Source organism: Pagrus major, chromosome 7, assembly GCF_040436345.1.
Source record: "Pagrus major chromosome 7, Pma_NU_1.0".
Classification (NCBI taxonomy): Eukaryota; Metazoa; Chordata; class Actinopteri; order Spariformes; family Sparidae; genus Pagrus; species Pagrus major.
In genome coordinates, this window is record NC_133221.1 from 8,201,206 (window position 1) to 8,219,794 (window position 18,589).

Here is an 18,589-nt window from a genome sequence, read left to right on the forward strand (position 1 = left end):
ATCCTGTTCATAAAAATGTAGAGGCCTGCAAAGATGACTTCTTAAGATGTGCACTACTACTATTAATGGCTAGACTGCATCCCTCACATCATCTCTCCTTCATGTAAGAAGACAGATCTCGAGTGTGATGCAATTTCTAAATGGACTCCTCTGAATGCTAATGTTTCAGAAATGCTAATCTGTGCTCTGACTTCTTTTTTTGTCTTGTGCATCTACTGTGGTGTCCAGATTTAAACATCTAGGAAGCTGGTACATGTTTGTGTAAGATAAGAGTCACATTCTTCTCACGTTGGAGGTAAAAGCATCATGAAAATGACTGGGAGGCATTTTTCTGATGCACGACTTCATTTCTGATCAGGGAATGCGTTTCTGAAATTTAGCTCAGTTTGACAATATTGTAAATATGTATTGTCTTCCTGGACACACAAACCCAGGCAGTCTCTGTCATGAGCTTTTCTCCCATCTAAACGTTTTAGGTTGGAGCCTGTGTGCTTCTTAATATTAATATTTTATTAATATTACCATCATGGACTTTTTGATTCAGAAAGTTGCTGCATCCCTGCAGACAAATATTTGTGCCGAGGTGTCCGGAAGCAGCTTATGTTTGTCCTCAAGGCCCTACAAAGCACTTTGGCACTTTCTCATCTCCCTGCCACCCTCACTCTGATCTCATCTCAGACTGTGGTGACAGACAGCAGGGGGTTGTAGACCTTTTTCCCATCGGCAGACCTGGTCCCATGAGCCAGTAGCTCCTGTATGGTGATCCAGTTGTCCAGGATTCTGCGACTGCGCTTCTTCTGGCTCCTGCGGTGGCACAGCTCCAGGATGGTAGTGGCTTCCTGCTGGTTTGTTGTCCCCTGCTGTCCTCCACCGCTGCCGCCCTGCTCCCTTTCACGCTCTCTCAGACAGTCCAGACGGCTCTGCATCATGAACTCCCTGCGCCGCCGCTGCTCTCGGGCCTTCAGCAGCTGCTGCTTGCGCTCCTCTTTGCTCCAGTAACGGCCCATCTTCATTTCACTCACAGCATCATCATCTGTGGTCATGCCACTGCGCTCCTCTCTGATCTTCATGGCACGTGCCTTCAGGAGACGATCCCTCACGGGTCGTTTGGCCACGTAGCGTGAGCCGTCGCTGCGGATCTTCACCTTCCACTCCATACGAGGGGAGGCAGGCATCAGCGGAGGAGACAAGGGTAAAGGCACAGCACCTGGAGCCTGGGCAGCATCTATACACGTGCTACCCAAGCTCATTGGGCTGGCGTCACCTGTAGTCTCCATGTAGCCCTCTCTGAGTCCACCGAGCCGCTCAGAGGTGGAGGGAGACCTCAGTTGCATGCAGCTCAGGTAGCGCTGGGGTGGCTTTGTGTCAGTCTGACGGCGGGACAGGTAAGGGCTGTTCTCGGCGCTACATCCACCAGCTCTCTCTTTGGGGTTACGTCTCACCCCTCCATCTGAGCCACGCCTGGTTCCTGCATCCCTGGACAGGGACCGAACCTTCTCCCTGGGGCTGGATGTCTTAGCTTCAGCTCCTCTCCTTTGAGTGCGAGGAGAGAAGGACTGGTTGAGGTTTGCTTGGATCCCATCCCCTCTTTCAGCCCTGGCTCCTCTCTCTCTCTGCCTAGTGGACGTTGGAAGCTGAGGCTCTGCTCCCTCCAGGCTCTGTGTAGAGGGTGACGGGTACTGTTCATTGACCAGAGGGGTGCTCCTGCAGCTTTCCCCTCCAGTGTTGTAGGCACTCGTACTGTCTTTATCTGAGCGCTCCCTCTCTGGGAGCTCGTTGATGTCTGACAGAGCGTGATGACAGGGCTCCTCACTGACCAAAGACCCGTTCATGTCCAAGCATCCAGCTCCTGCACCTGCTCCATTCTTGTCCTCAAGAGGCCAAGCCTTCAGGCAACGCTCCCGCAGCTGCTGCATCTTCTGCGCCCTCAAGATGTTACGACATTTGAACTCCAGGTGACGCAGTTCCTCTTCCAGAAGGGCCATCTCATGCTGCGTCAGGCTCTCATTCCTGTTCACATCCAGTGCGATACCCCCTTCCTCTTGTGCTGGTCCCTGACCTCCCAGAAGCATCAGTTCATTACTGTTCTTCTCGTAGTAACACTTGATTTCCAGGAGCTCTTTGTACCTCTCACACTCCTCCTCGGTCAACCCGGGCATCATCATCCTTGAAGGATCGGCCATGTAGGCCCTCTCCAATCGCTCCACCTGTTCCAGCCCCCCTCCATTGAAACAGTCCAGCCCTAAGAGGGAGTCAGTGCTAAACTGGAGGTCCTGGGAGTGCAGCAGGGGCGGCGTGTCCCCTCGGCCGGACAAAAACTTGCGCATACTGCCAGGCGTGTTGGTGGCGTTTGTGTTGGAGGCACTGGTGTGGTCGTCTCCCAGAAGGTCGTGTTCTGAAGATTCCTCATAGCGTGTGCTTTCATCTGTACGGCCCACCCCGCTGTCCAGCTCCTGGCTATTGCTCAGCACCGTCTGGAGCAAATCAGGTGAATCCCTGTTAAAGGAGCGACCATGGATACCTACACCCCCAGCTGCAACACTGCCTGGTCCAGCACCCAGGAAAGAGGTGCTGTTCTTCAATCTCTGGCTGCTGGGCAGGTGAACAGCGTTGTCCAGTGGCTCCAGGTCCAGCTCGTCTGGGTCCAGCTGGTTGTCGTTCTGACAGGTGGAGGTGTATCAGGCACAGGTTGTTGAATTTGGTTGATGGCATTGCAGTCAAAGTTCATCGTTGAAGAGAAAAACAAAAGACAAAGGAAAGTATGCATTAGAATGTAATTCTGAGTTTAAAGTTGGGATAAAAATTCTGGAGAAAGATAGCTGATTGCTGAGTCTCATTCCAGGGTTGGCGGTATTTGACAGCCTCTTAATGATAAACAATAGTGGCTCAGACCGAGCCACCAACCCAAGCGTCGGTATTCGAGGACCTTGGAATGAGACTCAACAATCAACTGTTTGTCCAGAATCGCTCACCCCACCTTGAAGGCGTGTACGTATGTACAACACATTTTTTGGTGTGGTCACAACGAGTTTGGAAGCCAATTGTGGTCTAATATACAACTTACATCAGTGTGGTGTTTTAAAACATGAAGTCTCCGGTGCACATACGCTGAGAACGGACTTTTCAGTGGAGTAGAAGACGTCTTATGTTCAGCAGAACTTTCAAAATGCAATATATCTGCTAATTTGCTCCAAGGGGTGGAAAAGAGAGAGTTATAAATGAGGTGATTGTACTTTCTTGTGGAAAATGTATCAATAAATTATTGATCAAAGAGTAATTTTAACATGTCTGGAAGGGATCTTTAGAAAGCATATAACAATATTCTAGGAAATAAAAGAGAAAAGCTTCTTTCAATCTACATTTACTGATTTCAGGGTGGGTTTCACCAACGAGGAAGAATTCTCAAACCTCATCAAACCGATGTTTAACTTTAAATTATGTTGCCCCAAACTTTACAACTATCTTAAAAAATAAATGTTCTTTAAAAGTGGACCTTTGGGGAAAGGTTTAAATTGTCACTTCATTTTGAGTCTCGATCCCAACTTAATAAAATAACACACTGGTGCTTTTGGATGACAAGCGACCCGCCTTCAATCCAGAAAATCAATTTTCTTACAAAGTTGACCTTTAAACCTCAGTTTAGTTTTCGCTTTAAAAATCTAGATTCAATTTAATTCTGTTGCACCGAAGCATTAAACTCCAACTTTAACTGTGATCCAGTATTAACTTTTTAAAATGGCTGTCTTTCTTTAGATGGATTGAGCAAAAATATCAAATAAAATGAAGGGACGGATTCGACTCTATTGAGTTTTATGATGCCTTTGAATTTCTGTCAAGATATCAGTTTGACAAGGAAACTGTTGCTGTTCGATTGGATCATATGTCAATGCTGCTGATGTTTCTGGCCATAAGTCCGACCTTCACTCTTTTAGCTCTGTTTTTCTCTGTACCAACTGAGGGAAATATCTGTTGTTGGTGTAGAGATGCTGGACTGTGTCCACCAGCTCTAACTTCGTCTGTCTGGTGTTGAGCAGGTAAAATGTGTAGTGGGTTTTTGCTGTAAACAGCTTCATGCTGCGGCTGAAAATATATACACTCTTTACCATCTTGTTGGAGTAGGGTTAGGGTTAGGGTTCTCCTTTCTGTCACTAGATGGAGCCAGTGCTGTGTAAGTAACATCATTTCAATACTCTGCTACTGTGTGTGAGTAAACTGTCTATAGAGAAAAATGAGAGTTTGGATCTTTAATGGACTGCATCCAAACATGAGCCACCTCAAAAATCAAACAACAAAATAGATTTTTCATGTCATGTATTCTTAATTAGGAGATGAAGTTTCCATCCAGAGTGATCCAGTCTTTAGAGATGAACATTGCTTAATAATTAATCAGAACTGTTGTTGCTTCTCATCCGTTCTGATTGGCATCCCCCTTCATAATCTGGTCAAGTACAGCACAAACACTTGGGCTCGAATTAGTAAACAGTTCACTCCTCAGAAGCGCAGTTGATCTTGGCTAATTGGTTTGATTTGAACGTGGACTGTGTGCAGACTGCGAGACGACATATTGATTATCTTCATCTTCATTCTTATTCTTCGACAACAGCGTTGGTTCTCTCTCCGTCTCCCCGAAGACAACAGATCAAGCTTTAATCTCTTGCTTGTGCATTTTCCTCGCTATGATTCTCCGTCCTGCCCTCTCTCACTTGAATCTTAATGTGGCGACCGTGCCTCTGCAATATAAATCTTGTCAGGCTTTCACAGGTAGCACTTGTGCTCATCTCTTCCAATACAAGGACATATTTAAACACAGGAGAGGTTGTGTGTGTGAGTGTGTGTGTGTGAGTCTTTGACTTGGACCATTTTAATGAGAGCCTTTTAAATCTGCCCTTTAGCTCCGTCTGTACAAATGCACTCAGCATACAGATTTTTCTCTTCTTTCTCTCACATATCTCTCTCACTTTTACAATGGTGTGCAGTGAAATTTAATTCAGTCGGGTTGACATGTGTCAAGTTGCTTGTTTCAAGTAATTTGCCAGAGGTGTGCTTATTGAGGGGCTTTAGGTTTGTGTAACAGTGCCCTCACATCTGCAGGAAGGTTGACCTTGAAGGCTACAAAGCGGCACCACATTAGCACTGTGTGTACGAGCACTATTTGTCTTTGCCTTCCTCTCCACACTATCTGTGTTCTCATCATGTTTTTTTCACCTCTTTGCTTCTCTGCCTCCTTTCACATGTCAGCATGCAGGGCAGGACAAAGCAGAGCACCGTGCTCTTTCTCGTGTCCCCAATTTTCTTTCCTTTTCTGTACTGACTATTGTCTCCCTCCCAATCTCACGACCAGGTGTCCACACAGGAGCACTACCTTTTCCACACCGAGGCACGCAAGCTTATTTCTCGCTACATAAAGAGGGAGAAAATGCATTTTTTTAGGTCAGTATTCAGACTGAGCTTTGCAGCCCCGCTCCCCAAAGACTGCATATCCAATTTCCTCACCTCTATCTCGGGCCGTGCGAGGAGCAGGGAGACATTAGTGCTGTCCTCTCTGGTGAGAATAGCTACCGCCTCCTCTCTGTCCTGGATGTCCACTCCATTTATCTGACAGAGAAAGAGAGCAGAATAAAATTGAGCTAATGCTAGATAACCAAACAGCCTTTACACCGAGGGCTGGATTCAATTAAACCACTCCATCCAGGAAATAGTTCTTCTTTAGAGTTACAATGCTGAAAGGAAAGTCTCTCTTTAGCCTAATAGCATGAGTAATGGTGTACATCCTATTATTAAGAGGATTCAGAAGAAATGCTGCACTATTCACAATCTCCTTTAATATGAAGAATCAAGGTAATTTATTTGTTATTTTACAGCAACAGTGATATGTAGGTTGTAACCCATTCATGCTACACACACACACAGAACATATAGAAAATCATTAAATTCAGAAATAAGTGACCCAGGAAGTTTATTGTGGATCTTATAAATAGACTAAATCAGTGTGTAGGCATTACAAAACGCTCCTATATGTCTATATAGAGATTCGTGGACTTCCTGACTACTAGTGAGAAATGGGTGACTTATAACTTTCTGCAGCTCAGTCCACTGGCGACCAATATGAAATCTACAGCCAGATATTTATGTATCATATTCGATTCACAACTGATAGTCAACAACCTCATTAAATCCTGGTATGTACACCTAAGAAATATTAACAAAATTAAATCAGTTTCTTCTTGTGTTTTCCAGACTGTGCTATTCACTTTTTACACGCCTTAGTCGATCCTCACTGGCTCGACTTCAGGGAGTGCTGAATGCCACTGCCTGTATTTTGACTAAAACCAATTATAAGTCTCATATTACCCCACTTCTTTCCTCCCTTCATTGGCTGCCAGTTAAATGCAGGTTTGAATTTAAGATTCTTGTAATAACTTTAAAGGCCCCCAGTTATATCATGCAGCTAATGACTCCCTAAGATCCAAATCACAACCTGAGATCTTCTAACGCTCCCTCGCTAGTTGTTCTGAGGTCAAGGCCGGTGATCAGGAGCAACCGGGCTGCCCGAGGAGATTAGGTTTGTAAACACATGACCTGTTTTTAAATCATTGCTTAGAACATGTTTTTATTTGCTGTCTGATCTGTAACATCGATGCTGTTGTGTTTTATTTTCATCTGTTCTTAATAGTGACTATATTTTGAATGGTTGCCCATCTTTTTTTTATTGTTATGTACTCTGTACGGAGGTCCTGAGGGGCAAGTGAGGATTTTTTTTTTCTTCTGGTGATCCATTTTCTAAGTCTGATCTAAAGTGTTTCCTCTCCTGTGTTGATGACTGTTGAAACATATAAATTTTGTTTTTCCAGGAATCATGATTTCTGAACAATTTTTCCACAGGAGGAACTTTTTTTTTTTTCACTTGTGTGAAACCGAGTGACAACCTTTTTTTTAGGAGAAAAAAATGTCAGGAGAAACTTCAAGAAAGAAAATTCTCTGTGTCTCCTACATTTTTTTTCCTGGATTTTTTGTGTGCTTGGTTTCACAAATGAAAGAAATCCTCCTAAATAGTTTTTTTGTTCTCCTGAAAAAATAGTTGTCACTTGCTTTCACACAAGAAAAAAATATTTTAAAAAGATTTTATATTTTTTTGTCACTTATGAAAAAAAAATGTTCCTCCTGGGAAAAATTGTTCTAAAATTTCTGATTCCTGGAAAAAACAAAAATTCACGTTTTCACAGATGAAAAAAAATTAAGGACCTCAGAAAGATTATCTTGGCAATACCTTTTTTTCATCAGTTCTGAGGTCATAAACACAGGAAAGGAAACCATTTAGATCAGACTTAGAAAATGTTTCCGTCCTGTGAAAAGAAAAAAAAAAAGAAAAAATCCACTAGGTTTCACACAGCTAAATGTTTGCCACTTGCACCTCTGGGCTTCCGTAATAATCTTGTTCAGACAAGTGCTACAAAAATTCTGTTACTATTATTATTATCATTATTATTGTTATTGTTATTTATTATTATTGTTGTTATTATTATTGTTGTTATTATTATTATTATTATTATTATTATCATCATTATCTAAGACTTCAGTTTCATGCATTCATTTCATGTGCAAAACATTCAAAAAAAGGTGTAAAAGGTGTTTTGTTGGTTTAACTTGCTGTGCAAAGTTATACAACCCTGTAGTCTTGATAACATGCTGGCATTCATGCAGTAACAGCATATAAAGGAGTTCTAGCTCCAGTATTCTGGTCAGCACCTGTAGTATTCTGTCTCCCTTGCGGATGCGTCCATCGATTGCAGCAATGCTGTTTGGGTTCACCTGGAAAAAAGAAGGATTTGTTTAAGTGTACAAAGAACAGAGTAAGACTGAATAATAATTTGATTTCATAACCGTCTCTGCACCTCTCCTACATATATCCCCAGGTCCTCCTCATCGTCGGTTCTGTAACAAACTGTCAGACCGAGTTTATCCTGCTGGCGGGACTTATACAACTCCACCTCCTGCAGCAATTAGAAAGAAGTTCGAGGATGTTAGATGGAGAGCCGTGGGGAAGTTTTCTGTACCAGAGTCAGACAAGCTAATGGCCTCTCACCTCATACTCCAGCTCATCCTGTCTGTCCACTTCATGCTGAGTGATATCGAAGTAGTCAGTGGGGTCGTAGTACACCGGCTCCATAAAGCTAAGAACAAGAATATTCAGGACATAATGTTTCAGAAAATTGGGGGCAGCTTCAAATGTCAGACGTGTGAACAAAATGGCATGGACCTTAAAACCAAATCATTCTACTCCCACTCACAGTTCATTGAATAGATACGGCTCCAGAAGCGGTGGGAGTGGAGGGGAAGGCGGAGGGTCGGGTGGGGGTGGAGCTCCACAGGGATGCTGGCTGCTCTTGCCCAGAGTCAACATATGCTGGAAGCTGATGTCCGTCTGAGTGCAGCTGTCCACACAGTCGGCCATGCCCATGGTCACTGGCACTAACCCTCCAGGAGCTCCCGCTAGGCCTGCCCGTCTGCGGGCCCCACGCCTCAGTATGTTGGACAGTATGGGGTCCCGTATGTCCAGGGTGGGATCCCCAGAGAGGCGGGTCAGCTCCTTTCCATTCACCTGGAAAACACAGATAGTCAAGATCAAATGGTGGAGGAGAAGAGGAAGAGGAAGAGGAACAGAGAGGAGGGGTAAATTGAATTAAAGGAGCAGTGGTGCAGGGAGGACAACCCAGTATCAAGGCACCTCTTGAAATAGTGACAGAATTCATCAGAATTGTGTACATCGGCACCATTTGTCTATTTTTGTCGTGACAGTCATCCACCCTGGCCTCCACCCTGCCACACCAGTGTGGTTCATAAATACAGTGTTGCAGAAAGAAACATGGTGCAGGCTCAAAATGTAGTCATGATGAAAGTCACAGTGAAAAAAAGCAAAATTAGTGACCATGTACACGAATCCTGTAGATTATATTTTGTGGCTGTTTCATGAAGTAGCTTTGATACTGAAGAAAAAGAAATCAGGGCAATTTTCTGAATCCAGTTTTTCCCACATCAGACAAAATACCTATAAGCCGATATATCGCATCGCTTTCTCTTGCGATACAATTATTGATACACCGCTGCCAAATATCGCCGTTTTTATTAAAACACGCCTGACAATATGACTCACAAGAGTCACATCTTCATACTTCTTAGCGGTGTAAACTTCTGCAAACTTAATTAAACACAGATTAAAAAGAGTTTAGTGAGACATAGTCGTATCTTTCCTAATGAATGACGGTGCATGTTGTGTTTGTGATCTAGGACCACTGAGCTAAGACTGTGCACTTTGTATGTCTCCTCGCCGGCGACAGCCAGATGGCCAGATGCGTTGTGTTGTCAGGGTGTCGTCCGTCCATCTGTCTGTCCCATTCTTGTGAACTCGAGAGCGCCTTGATAGAATTTCCTCACATTTGGCAAAAACGTCCACTTGGACTCGAAGATGAACTGATTAGATTTTTGCTGGTCAACAGTCAAGTTTCACGGTGACCTTACAAAGCACATTTTTGGCCATAACTCAAGAATTCATGTTATAATTATAACATCATTTTAGCTGAGGAACAGCGACTTGTCTGGTGCGCGGAGGCATACAATCGCAAGGCAGTAAATCTAGTTTATGCATTGTTTAATCTCGGTTCATGTCAGATTTTGTGAATCTGACTACACAATAAATACATAATTCCTGCATTTTCCCTTTTCATGGGTTATTTTTTCTTCCTCAGTTAGACAGATATCGTGATATATCGTTAAATGATTGCAGTTGCGCAGAATCACTGTACTGTGATACGATCGTCATCATCGGCAACATATCGTGAATCACATCATGAGTTACACTGATTCCCAGCCCTACAGACGACACAGAGAAACAGCAAAATGCACAAGAAACAGACAAAAGGCTTAGGAAGTGGGCAGAGATATATATGTAGTGAAAGGATGAACTAGATAGATGCTGACAAAGGGGAAGGGAAGGGAGGAACACATGAGGATAGACAGACCCACATCAGCAGTATTGTCAGACAGACACGGTTAGTTCACGGAAATATATCTGCCTCACAGAAACACAGAGAACAGGAGGGGGAACTACAGCTACACACGCCTAAAACAAAGAAAGACTCGAGTTAGTCGACAGAAAAATACACTTCAGCAGACATGAAAGTGTATTTCACACAGCTAATAGTGTTTCTACAGACACACAAAAAAGGAAGAGGTTTCTATCTAAAAGGGTTTGGACACGACATCACAGCAGGCAGCAGAGCAGAAAGACGTATACTGAGACCTTTAATCGACCGTCAGCTTCGAAAGAGCACAACATGTTGTTTATGTGACCCTTCTGTGGAGAGAGGGAGAGAAAGCAGGGAAATGGTGCCGTTAGAAAGTTGTTACAACTGTGAATGATTGGAAAATGGTAAAAGGCTCTGTGAGAACTTTTCTCACAAGATGAGAGAACCTGAGGCAGAGATGAAAACAAGTTTCCGCAGTGCATTAGTTTTCAGCACTTCAGTCCTCCTGCACGCTCCTCTACAAAACTCTCTTATCTTTTTGTGTGGATTAAAAGCCGCTCCTTTCTGACAATATATTTAAATAATAAAACATACTTATGTTCTGGAGAAACTAGTTCAATTGTGGCGCGAAGAGAGCTTCGCTGAAAATTATCATAATGTAATTTGTGCTGAACATCACGCTTTCAGGCTTTATGATTTGGAGAAATAAAACATTTTCAAGCTGAGACACACAGTATATTTCATTATTCCTTTTCCTTTCAGAGCTCTCTGACAATAACAGTTCATTTAAAAAAGTCCTATATATAAAGTAGTTATCATATGTAGCATCACAATATCTGTCCTGACAAGGGCTGCAAAAATATTCAAGGTGGAATGTTTTTTGTTCTATTCAAAAGGGAATTTATTGACAATTTTAACCCGTTTTAACCCGTTTTAACCCTAACCTAACCCTGGTTATGATTGTTCCACTGTGACATCACAGTTGTACTGTTTGATCCACAGTTTACAAAAACAGCAATATGAACAATGAAAAATAAGCTATGCTACAGCAGGTAATCATGCACCGTCGTCAGAAAGAGTAAATGAAATCATTAACATTAGCTAACTTAACAAATTTTCGCTTTTACTGCAGTTCTGCTGAACACAGATGCTAACAGATGTCATTGTGAGCATGTTAGCATTTAGCTCACAGCACTGCTGTGTTTAAGTGAAGCCTCTCACGGTCGCATGGTTGAATGTGACGGACCAGTCGTTTAAATTGAAATCATTTTCTACATTTTCAAACGAACAACAATTGTAACGTTCTTAATCTATTGCAGGAGACAGACAGACGGTCACATGATGATGTTGACATGAGTGAGAGTCGCAGGCAGCTCCTGAACCAGACAGCCTTGGTAGAGTCTCATTCATGTTGCTCACAGTCGCTGACCTTGGCTGTCTGCGACTCTCCACATCTTTACCACCCTGCTTCATTCTCCCACTCCCTCTCTCTTCTCTTGTCCCCTTCCAGTAATTGCATGTCAAATCAATGTTCCCCTGTGCAGTCAAGCACAAAAACTTTCTTGCCATTTTCAGCCCCTGCTCTCTTTTTTATATATATATTCTGGTTCTCTCCAACACCACCACCACCTCCCCTCTGGTGTAGCCTTCCTCACATCCATTTCCCTTTCTCCCTCTCTACCCATGGCCACTCCTGCTTCTCCTCGCTTCTGTTTTCCTACGCCATGCTGCCTCAGCAGATCTGTCTGCTCTGTCCCTTCTCTGGAGAAGGAGACAATTCTTCTCTTTTTTCCATCTATTTCAGCCACCCCATCTCCTTGTGTGCTTTTGTCCTTCCTCCCACTAATGTTCCCCCATAAATCTTGTCATCTCTCTTAATGAGCCTCTTCTCTTGGAAGCAAATAAGATGCTTCCTCCCTACGTGGCCTATTGATGATGAAGAAAAGAGCACCGTGTAGTTTCGCATGTTAGATTACAGGAAAACACATCTGAACATCTTTCACCAAAGTGCTTTTTTTAATTTCATCTCGTACCTTGTGATTTTTTTTTTCGGGTAGCTTTTGTTTCATGACCGCACGGCTCGGCTCTCTCTCCAGGATCAGAGAGTGGCGGTTAGAAAACAGCTCTGTGGTCATGAGTGACAGGTATGAATACTGAGAGAGCTTTGAGAGGAGGGGGTTTCTCATTCATTATCAATGAGAGGTGCTGAGATTGCTTTGAAGATTACTTCATGCGGGGTAATGGTTGTTGTGCGTTAGACAGCTTTTTGGCCCTGACCTGATTACACTCTTACCAAGTGCTGTTTCTCTATTATCTCTGGGTTAGTAGGTCGTTACATGCACCCACTGTTTGTAAGCGACATGCAAATAATGAAGTCAACCGGTGCGCACACACTCCACCCTTGTTCTCCGTGTTTGTGTTAAAAATGGAATTGAAATTCAGCAAAAAATAGTCAAGCCTACAAAACTCACAGCAGGGGGTCGGGCGGTGGTGGTATCAATGGATGCTGCGGAGCTGAGGGTGGAGATGGGGGTGATGTGGGTAGAGATGAAAGAGATGTAAAGAGTTCAAAGTGTAGAGACGGAGAGCAAAGGAGGAAAGACGACAAAGGAGGCCATAAGGAGCAAAGAGAAAGGGAGGTGAAGAGGGGATAATGATGCACGAGGAATGTAGAAAACAAGCTTTCAAGCAACTGCTGGATGAATGTAAATAGTGAGCGAGCGTGGCTCTGGGTTCAGTGTTTGTATGTAAACACGCACACAATGGAAGCTCATGGGAAACTACTAAGTGGTTGATGCATAATTGGTTTCTATCTGAAAGCCCTTTAAAGAGCAAATGAATCTCGTGTGCTGTACAACAGGCTGAGATGAGAAAAGAAGGGGAGGGAGGAGGCGGAGACTAACTCTACAGTAACACACATTGTTCTGCACAATGTGAGGAAAAATACACACAAAAATCTTTATCTGAAATAAGCCCTTACGGCGAATATTTCCCCCGAACCTGGATTTATGTGAATTTCCACTGTGTTCATGCAAAAGCTCCTGCATGACCGACAGCCCTACATATTGAATTCCACTTGTTGGGTAATTGATTTTTCTCATCTCCCAGGCTTTGAAGGCTGGAGCAGTCACCTCAGAAAAATCAATTAATCTGGAGACGAGCTGACCTACTCCGGCTGTAACCCCTGTTGTTTGATATCGCTGGGCTAATTTAAATAGACATGCAGGGAAGGGTAGGCCTATTATAAACTGATAACAGTGAGAAGATATTGATTTAAAAGGCAGCTTGAACATTCTTTGAAATGATAGCGATGAGGCTAACAAGCCTCAGTGGGAGTATGTGTATACATTTTTCAATACATCCATCAGTTAGAACAAAAGATTAATTATAGGCAGATTGTTTTATTGGTGTAGGGAGACTGCATGTCTCAGACTATGTGACCCTATAATAATCTCTCTTTTTTCTGTCACTCTCGTCCTATTAAACCAGAGATGAGCGTGACATCCTGTCCGTCAGCATCCTTTCCGACTCGTCTCCATGTCAGCCGCGTGTCTGACAAGTCAGCGAGGGAAACAGGAGGAACTCGACAGACACTTTCAGCTGTGCCCAGACGCGTATCATGAACACCAGCCTGCATTTCACCTGGGAAATCTGACAGGGTGTTGACATGAGAAGAAGCACACAGCCCCAAAAAAGGAATGAGCGGTCTGTCAGGTTATCATGGTTAAATAGACAATTAGATGTTTTAATGCCGTGTTAAATTGATGAAAAATTATCATCTGCAGACTTTTTCATGACTAAGAAGAGACGTTGACAAGATAAACACAGATTATCAAACATAATACATTTGATGATAGATATGTGTTGTTTTGTTTTTGTTGACGGGACTAAAATGTTAGCGGTGGGCTAATGGACGTTCAAAAATGTCCCCCTATTATGCATCTAGTCTTTCTGTCAACAGTGTAAACAATGCATCCCTGACATTTATTGACGTGTGCAGATTCCCAGGATCCCAGGTGATGCCTACAACAAATTAATCACAACAACATTATGGCTTCAATGCAATGGGTCGGGTTGGACACACCTCTTTTTTTTCTTAATTTAGCAGAAAGGAGAACATAATAACGGGGAACAGAGAGATGCCATGTGGCTATTAGGTGGGAAGAATACAACTATCCAGACAAAAGCCATGCTAGCTTGTGTTAGCTAACTGTAAGTTATCATGTCAATTAAGCATATACAGTTGCTAATGTATAGTCACTTTTTTGTGGAGCATTAGCCAAGCATGAAGCCAGTTTATCTCCACGAAAGTTTTAGTTGGCGGTAGAAAAAGTTAAACTTGGGTTGATGTATTAGCTAATGTCAGGTCGCTGGTTTTAAAGCTTGTGAGGGAAACATCCAGGGCTCAACAGTAAACCTTGCAAATTAAGAAAAGATATTAAGCTTTAATGAGCAGCATATAAACATTTAATAAATGGTTTATAACACTCTATGGTGTGGTTTTAAGCAGATATACTGTTTATTTAAGTGTTTATTGATGTAACTTTAGCTCCTCCTGCAAGCCTCCATAAAGCTGGTGCACAACCTCAATATAACACAATACAGTTGAAATTATATAAAAGATGTCTTTCTTTGAAGAAGTTTTGTACATTAATAAACTCCTTAAATATGCTTATAACTACATGGTGATGTGTTATAAATGATTTATTATATGTTCAATGACTGCTTATAGATGCTAGAAAGGGGGAGTCAAAGCAAAGTGTTGCTGATGGAGTTAAGGGAATAATGGGAAACTATATTTGGGAGGACTGTATCATCGGTGAAAAGCAAAAAAGCAATGAGGGTGGACAATAAAACAGACAGAATAATGGAATATAATACAATACAATGCTCAGTGTTTGTTGCGGCAGTGTGGGGTGCTTTTGTTTTTATCTTATTTTGTCCTGCTCCAGTTTATATGTACATTATGTTCACGTGTGGGTTTCTCACTCGTGCACATGCGGAGGGCCTGAGTGAAAACGAGCACTTACCCAGCTCTAATGTCAGCTGGTCATTGGTATGTATCGATTCTGAGCCTGTCAGCATGTCTCTCAGTGTCTTTGTGAATAAAAGCACATTACGATTGTTTAATGATGCCGGTTGCCATGGAAACAGAGTCCTGGTTTACAGTGACGAGGGAGAGAGAAAGAAGAAGGGAGCGGCTGAAGGGCTCAGGGGGCGCAGAGGTTTACTGTGCGGTGTGGGTCAGGGACTGTAAAATGTTTTTTAAAATGCTCAAAATGGTTTATGTGAGCAAAAGTCCACAGACTGGTCTGTAATTAATCAACTTAACGACGATAGGCCTTTTTACTCGGGGCAATAGGAGGCAGAATTGATCAGAAAACATGCCAATGGGTGTGTACCAACCACCAGTGTGCAGCGTACGTGTAGCAAAGGCCCAATGTATTATGCATGAATTTTATTCCTTTGGCAAGAGAAGCAAGTGTTTTGATATAGTCAAATTTAACAGCCTGATGTAGCTGTAAGCTGTTTAATGCCGTATTTACTGTCTAAAGACGGTTACTCAGTAGACTGCATCTAATTGGAAGGTGTAATTATACATGTTAGTTAAGGAAAAGAGCTCAAAGCTGCAAACCACTAAAGGGGAAAGCCGTGAAATGTGGGGAGAAATGTAATTATGTTTCCCCTTTTATGATGTTTCTTTATGATTGGACACCGTGTACTTCCATCTTTTACTTGGCATGATCTTTGGATTAATCAGCCATCTGCACAGCATGAGTTGCTGTGTTTGAAATCATTATATGTGATAACTGAGATTGTATTTTATAGAAAAAAACAGCATGCAGTCTCTAATTACTTGGCAGCCTTAAGTATTTTATTTTATTTTTTTTTACTTCTTTGCCAGTTAACAGAAAGAAGCTCATGCTGCTTATATGAGACTTCTAGCTTTCGTTAAATATATTCTCATTCTACTAGTGAGTCTGTCGAAGCCAAAGGCTGTGGCTCTGGTTCAGAACTCCATCTGCGTTTCTTCTCTGTCTCATGCTCCCCTGCACCCTGCCAGCAATGTCGTTTCAGGCTTACCAGACTACAATATATGCAGACTTGCTGCTCTACCGCCCCAAAGTCTCTGCTCTACTTACACAACCACCATTCACACATGAGCTTTGCATACAACATGACATCTCTGCATGTTTCAAATCATACAACACATCTCCTGCCATCACCGCTCGCTGCACTCGTCGCCACACCCGTCTGGAAACCACGTGCAGGTACTCTGTCTGGCAGAGCTGCAAGTGTTCCTGGGATGAAAGACTTCTGGGGGCACAACCTTCGGGGCACAGCTGACCTCACATTGCCCAGATCAGTGGAGTTATTTGATTTTCACTTTCAAAGACGTTGACCTGCATGCGGTCAGTGTCATTACCGCTGACCCCTGTCGGATAAGGTCACTGATTATGGAACGTACCATCCTGCTCTGGTTTTATGATCACTGCACACAGGCTGCACACAGCTCATTTTTTTCTAGCGCTTCACCCCGGGGAGTCGAGCCTTTCTATTCGCTCCTGCTCCACGAAGGGTTCAAATCAGTTACTTCTGACATCTAAGGGCAAACGGCAGAAAAAAGACTGACAGAAAGAACAGCAGTGTGACTTTCCTTCACTCTTTCATTTGCCTAACTCTATTTCCCTCCTTGACTCATTACCGTTGTGGACTCTCTCTCTCTCTTGGCATCGCCTCTGGCACCAGATGCAGCCCCAGTTAACTGGCCCAGACTCCCAACATGCTACAGAGACCCAGCTGAGGCTTCTGCTGCCACAGATACTAAAAGTGTTGCGCTGCATACCCATGAGTGCGGAGCATTTTTCATGCTTAGTAAGCGTGGGACTTATTCTGGTCACCGCATGTATCATCGAGCTTTCCTTAGGCACCGCTCGCCCAGACGAGCTTACTCACATACAGTCTGTGGTCCCAGTTGGCAGGTTGGTGCTGAGGCTGTAACCGTGGCAACCCTTCTCTCCCATAACACTTTAGCCCAGCTTTAACAACCCATCCATCCTGCTGCCTCTGTGGCTCTGCACCACTCCACTTTCTCCTACAGCGTACCTCTCTATCTTACTTACGCAATTTAGCTCTGCTCCTCTCTGATTATAATCATTGTAATCACAGTGGAAGTATCATTATCATAATTATCAGTGGTATCATCTCTGAATGACTGTTTAAATACAGGAATGAATGGCCTTGCTCAAGAGGTACAAAGTAATCTCCACTTCCTTTTTCCTGGGCTGATTTATCTAAAAATGTATCTTCAAGTGTAATTTATGTGCAAAATCTGCACAAAAAGCAGGAAAAAAGGTGAAAAGTGTCACATTAGCTGGAGCTCAAATCCATCAGATATATTTAATGCATTCACTGTTTTAAGTCACCTGATGAATTTTTTATTAATCGCTCAATGCAACGTCGTTATCATGGTTTATTTACGTGATGCAACGCTGCTAATGTTTTGACCCATTCAGGAATGAGCTGACTTCTACTATCCTTAATATTTCCATGCTAAATAAATCTTTTACTCAGATCTGATTATTGGGAATTTAATGAATGATTGGCGATTAAATGAGTGCGTTGACATGATGAGCTTCTGTTCATTTCTGTGTGTCGCTGCAGAGGGAAGACATTTTCATTACAGCTGTTTTGACTGTCACTCATCCGGCAGCATCACTGTAAGAAAGGGGCCAAGTTAAGACAGAATAATGATAAAAACTTTATGGAGGACGCACAAAAGAGTGCGTTCACTTGAGGAGTGAAAGATAAAGGCAGATAAAGAGCGAGAGAGGAGAGAGGAGACTGAGCGCTCACCTGGAACATGACCCTGTATTGTTCCTCAGGCTTTTGAACCACACACATGTTGCACCCCATTGTGACTTCTGACCCGGTGCTGTGCTGCACAAATGCCCGACTTGACCAGTTCTTACTCCAGGACTCTCTTTCTTAAGGTCTTTGTCTGTGGCAGTGGGAGAGCCCCACCCTCATTCACAGGGTTGTGGTATAATACACTACTTCTCCACAGAGTAGCACATCCCTGCTGAGGATGGATACACAGTTTATTTGGGTGTGTCGCTGTTCTCCTCTTCTTGCTTGCAATTCAAGTGTTATAATCCAGAGTAAATTTCAATGCCGGGATAGTTTCAGAGCTGCGAGGACGTGTGTTTGTTTCTGTCTCCATCGCAAGGAAACATTTCCAGTTTGGCTGTAATCTTGGAGAAAAGATGTTTAAAGAGTCCTGCTGGTTTGTGCTTATGTCCTTAGCTATATTAGGCAGTTGTTTCAGGAAAACAACGCTTATCTAGTGATCATCCAGTATACTTTCTGTACCTCGCCTTTGTTGTTCTAAAAACTGCAGTACAGAGCTGCTTTTCCCAGCAGAACTCCAGCTGAACTCCCCCACGCTGAGTTTTTTCACTCGCAGCAGCAAAACCTCCAAACAGCACACTTTCAGCGATGCTCTTTGAACAAAGTAGATACAAACAACGCAGCTATCAGACAACTTGCCTCAGTCCTGTTCTGTC

At 43.1% G+C, this 18,589-nt stretch overlaps 1 protein-coding gene across 1 annotated transcript; it reads right to left on the minus strand.

The window, feature by feature from the left end:
* Nucleotides 1-674: 674 nt before the first annotated feature.
* Nucleotides 675-17,939, minus strand: LOC140999188 (PDZ domain-containing protein 4-like). The gene is made up of 8 exons (XM_073469472.1): nucleotides 17,880-17,939; nucleotides 10,298-10,351; nucleotides 8,289-8,599; nucleotides 8,084-8,171; nucleotides 7,893-7,991; nucleotides 7,747-7,809; nucleotides 5,494-5,595; nucleotides 675-2,660 (listed from the first exon to the last, which is right to left on the minus strand). The coding sequence occupies exons 1-8, from the start codon at nucleotides 17,937-17,939 to the stop codon at nucleotides 675-677; spliced, it is 2,763 nt and encodes a 920-aa protein (XP_073325573.1).
* Nucleotides 17,940-18,589: the final 650 nt, after the last annotated feature.